This window comes from Astatotilapia calliptera, chromosome 5 (genome assembly GCF_900246225.1).
Source record: "Astatotilapia calliptera chromosome 5, fAstCal1.2, whole genome shotgun sequence".
Taxonomy (NCBI): domain Eukaryota; kingdom Metazoa; phylum Chordata; class Actinopteri; order Cichliformes; family Cichlidae; genus Astatotilapia; species Astatotilapia calliptera.
In genome coordinates, this window is record NC_039306.1 from 3,769,300 (window position 1) to 3,779,583 (window position 10,284).

The window sequence follows — 10,284 nt, forward strand, 5'->3', positions numbered from 1 at the left end:
TGGCTTGCTGCATTAGCAATGTTTGGGCCACTGAAACTATGGAAACACCAACATGTTCTCAGGTCAGTTAACCTTCTCGAGGCAATAAAGTGAGAAAAAAAGTAGGAAAACTGACACAAAAACATGAAGATTGACCTTTTGTTTTCAGTGTGTCACGTCAGCAAAAGGGGAAGTTCACAATTTGTCCAGAGTCTCGTCTCCTCTTTAGATTGTTAAAATGCTGTAAACTAAGAGTTTTTTGGCCTTAAATTGTAAACACTGGATATATTACACCACAGCTCTGTTGTGTCCCTGCTTCTCTCCTCCTCTTCTGGCTCCACCCTGGGGAGGTTTAAATGGTCATGAGACACCTGAGACACCTTACTGTGTTCAGACATCCTGCACTCACCTGTTTCACTTCTCTTTCTGCTTCTGTCGTCCATTTTCTGCTCAGTCCAATTCAAATTTCATCATCTCTCTCTGTCATCTCCAGCCAATCCAAACATTTATCAGCTGTTTTTCATCTAATCCTCCATCTCGCTTCATCATGAGTCTGAGTCGTACCAAGCGAATCAGCTCCAGTAACTCAGTTCGGAGCAGCAGCGGCTCCAGGAGGCTGAGTGGTTTCGGTCCAGTTCAGGGAGGTTTCAGTGGCATCTCCCTCAGCAGCAGCTCTCTGTATGCGGGCACCAACGGGCATCACCACGGCCTGGGGGCTCCGCTGGCATCCCTGTCCGTCAACAAGAGCCTGCTGGCTCCTCTTAACCTGGAGATCGATCCAAACCTGTCCATGAGCCGAGCCCACGAGAAGGAGCAGATCAAGAGCCTCAACAACCGCTTTGCAACCTTCATAGATAAGGTAAAGGGACCTCTGCTGAGGCTGGTTCGGAAATTATTACTAAGTATTTTGATCATTTATGAAGAAAATATACATTATAGTTTTCAAAGTTTTATCATTCCTCTTATCTAAACATCACACAGCTGTAAAGTATAAAAATGCATCTTTATGTTTAGATTACTTCAGAGTGGTACTACTACGAGGACTAAAAAGCTCAAGCAGCTTCAGCTGTAACTTCTTCAGTTTGAATGAAAAACTGACTCAATGTAAAAGGAAATTAAGCTACTGTTTTATTCCAATTTCAAACTAATTATCTACAGCAAGTTCAGTTTACACTTGTTTTTCATGCAGCAGAGGAACATAACACTGTCTAGCTCAAAGAACTGTTATAAAGATATAAAGTGTTCAGCCAGGTTCCGCATTAGTTGCGTATATTTTACAATTTTATATTTCATTCAAGTTTTTAAATGACATTTATTTTTCATTTTGTGTATTTGTGACTCATCCCTTTTCTCACCACCAATATTGTGCATTTATTTCCATTAATTTGTAGTATTAGAATTTTTTAAGCCTTTTCTTATTTATTGTGTTCAGTCTAAAGTTCAGATCAGTCTCTTCTTCTTGCTGTTTAGTTTTGTCCAAATTTACAGGAGAACATTTATAGGAGATGGTTAAACATTATTGGGCTGGCAGCAGTAATCACTTACACATTTTTTTTTTAAAAATACATTTGTGGAAAAGCTGTTTTAAGGTTGCATCATCGTGGCTTTTGCAGCTATTTGTAAAATTCTTGTTTATGAACAATGCAGATGAACTTTGACATGCCCAGGATATCAAGATTGTGCATTTATGAGTCTGTGGATTTATTAGACATGTTATGAAAAAGCTGCAGTCTTGTTGGCTAATTGAAAGTAGAAATAACATTATCGTGGGCAGCATATATAGGACCCTAAGTTTCTATTCTAAGTGTTATGAAAAAGCAAATAGGGGAGTAAATGTGAATGAGAAGATGCCTTGTTGAAGTTCCTGAAGGACACAGGCTGCACACATTTCCCACAGAAGGAGCAATCGGCCCTGTGATAACACTGGACATCGATACCCTACTTAGGGAACATCTCTGCTTTCTCACGGAGTAGGTAACACTTTCACAATAGAGGCTTTGTTGGCTTCTCACATCAGCGGAGATTCACTTCAGGCGTACAGAAACAGAGAGCTGAGCTGGACGGAAGCCCGTTTGTCCAAATGTGCAAAATAAACCTCCTGTTTTTTTGAGCTATGTGAATGTTGACATAGTTTCCCAAAGAGAATGTTTATCAGAAAGGTTGTTAACAATCTTTGATATTCTCTGATTTCCTGTACCTCTATTACTTTTGTGCACATTTAAAGAAATGTACAGAGAACTTTATGCCCAAAAATATGCAAATATTTTTGTGAAGATTCAATTAGTGAATAAAACATATAAATAATAAGAATTTTTATTCAGTTCAATGAAGACATCAATAACAATGACATCAATGACAAATCTAAGGTAATGATTTAATACCTCTTGAAGTAGCTAAAAGTGTGTAAATTGTAGCTAAAAAACTAAAAGATCACCAAAACATCTTCATTTTAAATGCTTTTGGAGTTTATTTGATATTTTGTGTGTGCAGTTCTGCAGAGCTGTAAAATAAAACCAGACAGTCTATCCACCGAATAAGACCAAATATTGTGAATGTTCATAGAAAACATTTGGAAACACCGTCCATTCGTCTCTGTAAATGAGATGGCTTATGTGACTTCCCCCACACAAAGAGTCTTTGTTCTTAGAGACCTTCTGTTGCAGAAGCTCACGAGAATCAACCTGGCTTTTAAAAGATGTCTAGCCCAGTTTTCCCCTCTTTGTTCATTTATCCAAGATTGGATTTCTGCTTAACCTGGGATTAAAATCTGGATGTTGTAAAATGACCCCCTTACAGATGAGGACAATTACTAAAATGCAAAGTTGAGTGAATTGATAAATAAACAGACCTTGCAGTGACAACTATAATCCAATCCTACTTAGGAGGAACTGTTTAAATTAAACATTAGTGAGCTGCTTCTCTCATGCAGAGAAGTAATTAGTGAAATGCATCAGGAAGACAACGTCTCACTTGTTGTAAGACAATGACTCCAGTTAAAGCTGCACGTCAGTGAACATCAAAGTTGGAGTTAAACATCTGAGATTAAATGGTCATTTACTGCATGAATGTATGGCACTGGGATGCTGGATATTCAAGCTATCTGTCCCATTTCCGTCCCATTGAGTTCAATTTGTAACCTGATAGATCAGACTAGACACGGTATGGTTGTGTCTCAGAGGGAGGTTATTCTGTCATGAACAGAACACGGGCTTTGTGTTGGAAGGTATAATAGGCGCTGGATGTACCTGGCTGCAGGTAAGAAACACGAGCCGGGCAAGTACAGGGCTGGAATATATTCAGGTGTTGACACTGAGCTCGAGCTGGTTATCTGCTGGAGCTATGGCATTCCTCTGTGCCTTATTCTGGAGCTGCTGCTGATGATTGCAGTCTTTAATGGTTAAACAGATGGTTATTTTCTTAATAACAATAAGCAGTTAGTTGAAAATCTAAAGAGATTCAATGTAGAAGCAGAAATTATTTAAGAAAAAAGCAAAAACTCTATTTATTAACTGAAAGCATTTTTCTGAAGATTGTGAAAAACAAGGAGAAAAACAAAAATTAATTGTCAGCAAAAACAACAGTGTCGTAATACAGCAATGAGGCAATACATTACAAAAGAGCAATGAGCCATACAATCCACCTATGTGCTGTAATAGCCATTTTCCAAATGTTAAGAAACACTGGGGGTAATAGTGACTTTAAAAGAGTTTAAATTCAATGATCAGTGCAGAGTTCTGCCATCTATGAAGAAAGGTGGCTTACGTATGAACATAGAAGTTGTAGCAGTTGTAGTTTGGCCACTGCACCAAAATTAACTGGACTAAAAGTTGGATTTTGGAAGAGAAGCCACCAATGCTTTCTGGACTGTTGGCTGCTGCCATGCTGCCATGCTGTTTTGTTTTTTGTTTTTTTGTTTATTTGTTGTTGTTGTTGTTTTTTTTTGGGGGGGGGGGGGGCAGAAGTGACCCAAATTGGTCGAGAGGGTGGAGTGCTACTGGTCTATTTAACCAAAAGGAATCAACGGCACAGACATATGGGTCCAGTTCAGAGACTGTAATTAGAGGATAGCTGGTGCCCGTCTTGGAGTAATGAAGATAAGATAAGATAAGATAACTCTTTATTGTCATTGCACAGTCATACATAGTACAGTAGTACAATGAAATTGGAAAAACTGTCCTACGTCGGCACTACATATAACACAACACGACACGATATGACACATCACAACGTAACAAACAACACAACACAGTATATTAACTTAGTATAAAAAAGAAGAATAAGTGTATGTGTATTGCACACTGTTATTATTGCACATTAATTATTATTGCACCTTGTTATAAATATAAATATTATTGTTATCGTTTTAAACATTGTTACCTCCCCCTAAAAAGTCCAGGGAGGTATCCAGTCAGGTCAGCTATTTACATTGATCAGGGCTATTGCCCTGTTGTAAAAGCTGTCCTTGAGTCTATTTGTTCGGGACCTCAGCAGCCTGAACCTCCTGCCAGACGGCAGCAGCTTAAACACCCGGTGTCCTGGGTGTGTGCAGTCCCGGAGGATGCTGCGTGCCCTCTTGAGACAGCGAGTGCTGTACAGGTCCTTCAGGGAGGGAAGAGGATGTCCAATGATTTTTTGGGCCATGTTGATGACCCTCTGGAGTGCCTTTCTGTGTGCTGTGGTGCAGCTGGAGAACCACACACCGATGCAATATGTCAGCACACTTTCAATGGAGCAGCGGTAGAAGACGGTCAGCAGCTCCTTCTTCAGGTCCATTTTTCTGAGGATTCTCAGAAAGTGGAGACGCTGTTGGGCCTTCTTTAAGACCGCAGAGGTGTTAGAGCTCCATTGGAGGTCTGTGTCTATGTGCACACCCAGAAACTTGAAACTGGAGACCCTTTCCACGCACTCCCCGTTGATGCTGACAGGCTGCAGCTCGGACTTCCTCCTTCTGAAGTCAACTACCAGTTCTTTTGTTTTGGTGGTATTGAGGTCCAGGTTGTTGTCTGCACACCAATCTGACAGCCTCTGAACTTCAGCTCTGTATGCAGTCTCATCTCCCCCTGAGATGAGCCCCACCACAGTGGTATCATCTGCAAACTTGATTAGCTCCACTAATAAGATGCCCACTGGAAGACCTGACTGAATCGACCCAAACGACATAATGACATAGCTCTAGACTTTCCAAGAGTTGTTATGTTGATAAACATCTTATAATAGAGTCACTTTTGTTTTCTAGCTGTTCCTTCAATCCTGATGATCAGAAACAAAAAGTGCATTATGACAAACCTTCACCGTGTCTTTGAAAATGCTAAATGATCTGGGTCTTCTTCCCTCACCAGGTACGGTATCTGGAGCAGCAGAATAAGATGCTTGAGACAAAACTGGAGCTGCTGCAGGGTCAGGGGGTCAGCCGATCCAATGTGGAACCCCTGTTTGAGGCCTACATGGCAGGTCTGAGGCGCCAGATGGACCTGGTCAACAATGACAAAACTAAGCTGGATGGGGAGCTGAGAAACATGCAGGGTCTGGTAGAGGACTACAAGCACAAGTAAAAAATGACACTTTAGAGTTTTCAGCTCAGGTGTACGACCTGCATGGCGGAGAACCTACACAGATATACACAGGTGTATGTTTTATTGTAATAAAATACCCTGTTCTCTCCCTGTCACAGATATGAAGATGAAATTAACAAGAGAAACAACCTGGAGAACGACTTTGTTATCTTAAAAAAGGTTGGCATATAGACACATCCGTTCATGTTCATTCATACAGGTGTGGCGAGTAATACAAGCCCCTCTATTGTCCTTCCTCATTGTCCAGATTTTCTCTCCTGTATTCTCACACGCAGAATCCATAAATAATTTAGCAACTTTCCTGTGCAGCTGTGCGAGCAGCATCTTGTGTCATTTCTTAGACATTACAGTAATCTCAGCAAAGATTTCTGACTTCATACTATAAGTTTCCCAATTTTTCTGGCTCCAACTTTGGGTCTCAAATTGCTCTTTAAAAGAAGTCAAAATACATTATTTTGGTGTCTGCACACATACCTTCAAAGTTTTCTTAATCTGAATAAACAAAATCCTGCTCATTGTTCTTCCTGATGACTCAAACAGGAGTATTTCCTCCAAGTGCAGGGGATTTTTGAACACAAAAATCAGTGTCTTTTAATCAGTTGTGTGTTTCCCTGTGTGTTTTAGGATGTAGATTCAGCCTATTTGGTCAAGGCTGATCTGGAGGATAAAGTCGGAGCTTTGACTGATGAAATAAACTTCCTGCGTAACGCGTATGAGGAGGTAAACAAAGGTCCTCATGCTTGGCATAATCCTGGATTTGCACACTCTTCCTTTCTGGTTTCCAGTTGTTTCTCGGATAAAGCTACAATTTCCACTTTGTTCATTGTTCTGTTTTATATCATGACTCACTGGAGAGTCAACTTCAAAACACTGTCTGCCTTTGAAATGCTTTTTATGCCAACCTGCGGAAACATTTGTTGTTGTCAACTGACTTCTCTAGAGATCTTCATAATAAATTAAATTAAATTAATAAAAATAAAACACACTAAGTCACCAGAGAGATTTTCAGACCACTGAAGTATCACTGAAACAGGCCCAGACATGCAGTGTGTTTGTGTGTTAACTTTGTGATTCCATATGCTGAGCATATTAGCAACACGTAAAATATTTTTATCATCTTTTTTCCCATGGGGTGGCACAAGTGCAGGAAGATGCATGAGACAATAGTTGATCTTGCGGGTTTTTATACTGACTGCTTCTCTTTGATTTCCCTCAACTTGACCAGGAGCTGCGTGAGCTGCAGGCGAGCATTAAAGATACTTCAGTTGTGGTGCAGATGGACAACAGCCGCAGTCTGAACATGGAGCAGATCGTAGCTGAGGTCAAATCTCAGTATGAGGAGATTGCAGCCCGCAGTCGAGAGGAAGCAGAGGCCTGGTACAAGAATAAGGTAAAGGAGAGAAAACAGGATGATCCCTGGACCAAAGGAGTGACGCTAACAACACAAGCGCTTTACAGTCACTTATTTAAGCGGTTGTCAGAGTTCCCCTGCATAAACATGTGTCCTGTCACGCTCCAGTTCTAGATTTTGAACTGTACAAAAGTAGCTTTTCCAGGACTCAAAGTAACTGTTTTAGCTCTTCTCCCTTTAAGACAACTTTCTCCTGACTGGCTGCCCCACACAAAGCTTCTGTGTCTGAGATGAAAACATCAGTAGCATTAGCTCACTGACATCCTGCAGAACCGATGGTTGAAAATAGTCTGAAACCATGTATCCAATTCAAGATGGAAAGGCGGGGTACACCCAGAGAGGTCATCAGTCTATTGCGGGCTAACACAAAAAAGAGACAATTCACACCTGTGTCTTTGGACACAGTACCTGGACAGAACCCACACACGCACAGGAAAAACAGGCAAACATCACACAGAAAGGTCCCAGGCATAATCTTCAGTGCTAACACTGCACGTCCACGATTCCCTCCTTTACATGAAATAATTTTCTTTTGCGGTCCTCGTACCATTCACAGCTATTCTATTTGCAGTTTGACCAAATGTCAGTCCAGGCCAGCCAGTTTGGGGACGAGCTTCGCATCGTGAAGGGAGACATCGCCGAGATCAACCGACTGATCAGCCGCCTGCAGAGCGAGATAGAAGCGGTCAAAGCACAGGTACACATGGAAGCAACATTAAACTCAGAAAAATGCATTTCAGGTCCCTCATGGATGATCTCTTGTTCCCTTCCTCTCTTCAGCGTGCCAGTCTGGAGAACCAGCTGGCTGAGGCGGAGGAGCGTGGAGAGCTTGCTGTGAAAGAAGCCAAAGCTCGGATCAGAGACCTGGAGGAAGCTCTGCAGAGATCCAAACAGGATATGGCTCGACAGCTCCGGGAGTATCAGGTGAGTCAGGAGAAGACATGGATGGAAAATATAAACTATAAGTAGAAACAAAGGATAGACAAGAAAACATAGAACATAAGTGAAATGAAATTATGTGAAGTGAAACTGATTCTGTCTTCACCTGCAGGACCTGATGAACTTGAAACTGGCTCTGGACATTGAGATCGCCACCTACAGGAAGCTGCTGGAAGGAGAGGAGGACAGGTGGTTATGGTTATTCCATTCAGACTCTACCACTGCAGAGAGTTCACCAGAATATACATCCTTCCAATCCAATAAGAATAAATTGCAAGGGGCTTATGTACAATGTTACTTGCATAATCTTATGTTTGCTGACTCTGACTAAATGTAAACTACTTCATAAACCATTTCTTTATTTATGCATACTCATGGATGGAGTATGCATGGATGTGTGTATCCTTGAGCCTGACTTTCACCATTATGACCATCATTAAGGTAATTTTAGTTCGATGCTTGATTTACTGGAATGAGATTGGCAGCGACATACCGGCACTGAGACTAAGAGTGATTAAATTAAAAATTGATATTATGGATACAAATATTCATATAATAATTTTGTAAATTAAACAGCTTCACAAAAATGTGACGTCGCTGTAGATGAGTGAATGAAGCAGTGGAGCTAAATTCTTTTTGGATTTTTTTATATACTCTGTTTTTGTTCCTGCGCCCAAATTTCCCCTCAGAAAACCTCTGAATACAAAGAAAATGTTGCAATAAATAACATTTTTTAATTTGTCGGTGTGCCACAATAATAATAATGTAGTTTAAATCTTAAATTAATAATTAGAAACAGTGGAAACAGACAAGGATCTGATTCCAATGGAAAGTTTTTTGTATTGCTAACAACTAGTTCCTGTTTGTCTTTATTGTGTGAATGCTGTAAGGTTCAGCTCTTTCTGCTAATGCCAGATAAACCTTTGTGGTGCTCATGACTTTTATACTTTTTGCTGATAAGCCATTTTGCAGCTCTTTGTTTCCCAGATGAAGCCGGAGATTTATCATGATTTATTCATCCACCCATTTTCTTCTGCGTATCTAATTCAAGGTCAACAGGGCTATCATACCCCACAGAGAGCGATAATAGAGACATCAGTGAGAACTACACCAGGATGAAATGAAACAGAATTTAGGTTAATGTTAGGGTAGAGTGCCCTCTACGAGTGGGAATCTGACACCACATGGTTACAGCCCAGGATGGAACAGAAGAGTTAAAGAGTCCACAAAAGTAGAAATATAAATAACCTCTTTTTCTTTTCTTTGTTTCTTTTTTGCCTCTGCAGACTTGGACAACAGTCTATCCTCAACATCCAGCCCATCTCCAACTACAGTAAGTGTCACACACTAAGGCAGTTTAGTGTATGAATATGAATGTTTTTATATGACTAAGCCCTTGATGCTCTGGACTGAGAGGTTACATTAATAAAGACAGAGAATTTGTATTTTATGAAATTCTGTTTTACACATCTTCATGTGTTTTTCTTCAGGTTTCTCTTCAAGTACTAAAAGCACTAATGGCTACCAAAGTGCCTCCAGCTCTCCTGCCCCAAAGCTGCTGATAAAGACAATTGAGACCAGAGATAACAGCAGATACAGCATTCACTGAGAGCACACTCACTGGTCCGCTCTGATTTCTAAAAGCTGTCTCTAAATGTGTGAGGGGCTCCACGGGACATTTCATTACTTTACTTAGAATAATGGAAACACAAATGATGTAAATGACAAAACCGAGTGGGAGTAGTGCTGGGGTTTGTTGTTAGTTTCTAATACTGTTAAGGATTTAAATGTGTTTAGTTTAGTGTGCTGAGTAGTCTAGCTTTAATCATATGGGGTTTTGATAACCACTGTGGTAGAGTGCTGTGTTATTTACTGTCTAATATCTACTGAGATCATAAGGTCATACGACTATTGGAGTTTAGAGTTTAGGATAGCTGGTTATAAAGAGATTTTTTTTATGCTACTATAAAGAACATTAACTTTCTTTATTTACAGAAGTAGTTTAGTTTGAGGGGGCTAAGTTACTCTTTCGTTGCTTTTAAAAATAAAGTGATCATAAACAAAAATGTTCGTGAGTTTTTATTCTTTCCTGTTTCTGAAACTTCTGTAAAAGCAAAAAAAAAAAAATTCAAAGTATAACAAACACCATGCTAATCATGCATCACATTTGATTTATTTATATTGATGTCTCTGTCGCGTTGCTACACACAGACTCAGCATTTCAGAGGACCCACAAAAATGTGCTATTTTTATACAGTCAGCCCCATCTTCCCCTTTTTCAATGTAATTAAGCATCACTGTTACAAAAGACCAAACAATATTACAGCATGAGCATGCACTAGCAGTTAAAATGAATATACCCAGAGTTAACAATATACAGTA

The 10,284-nt window shown here is 40.1% G+C and overlaps 1 protein-coding gene across 3 annotated transcripts in view; it reads left to right on the forward strand.

Annotated features, from left to right (window-relative positions):
- LOC113021870 (keratin, type II cytoskeletal 8-like) overlaps positions 1–9,913 on the forward strand; it is a 76,284-nt gene extending 66,371 nt beyond the window's left edge. For all 3 annotated transcript variants that reach the window (XM_026166689.1, XM_026166688.1, XM_026166687.1), the window contains 10 exons: positions 473–838; positions 5,319–5,527; positions 5,651–5,711; positions 6,177–6,272; positions 6,778–6,942; positions 7,535–7,660; positions 7,744–7,887; positions 8,015–8,091; positions 9,189–9,235; positions 9,393–9,913. In XM_026166689.1, coding sequence (XP_026022474.1) covers positions 527–838; positions 5,319–5,527; positions 5,651–5,711; positions 6,177–6,272; positions 6,778–6,942; positions 7,535–7,660; positions 7,744–7,887; positions 8,015–8,091; positions 9,189–9,235; positions 9,393–9,511 — 1,356 coding nt within the window. In that variant the 5' untranslated portion in view covers positions 473–526 and the 3' untranslated portion in view covers positions 9,512–9,913. The remainder of the gene's footprint in view (positions 1–472; positions 839–5,318; positions 5,528–5,650; positions 5,712–6,176; positions 6,273–6,777; positions 6,943–7,534; positions 7,661–7,743; positions 7,888–8,014; positions 8,092–9,188; positions 9,236–9,392) is intronic.
- The last annotated feature ends 371 nt before the right edge of the window (positions 9,914–10,284 follow it).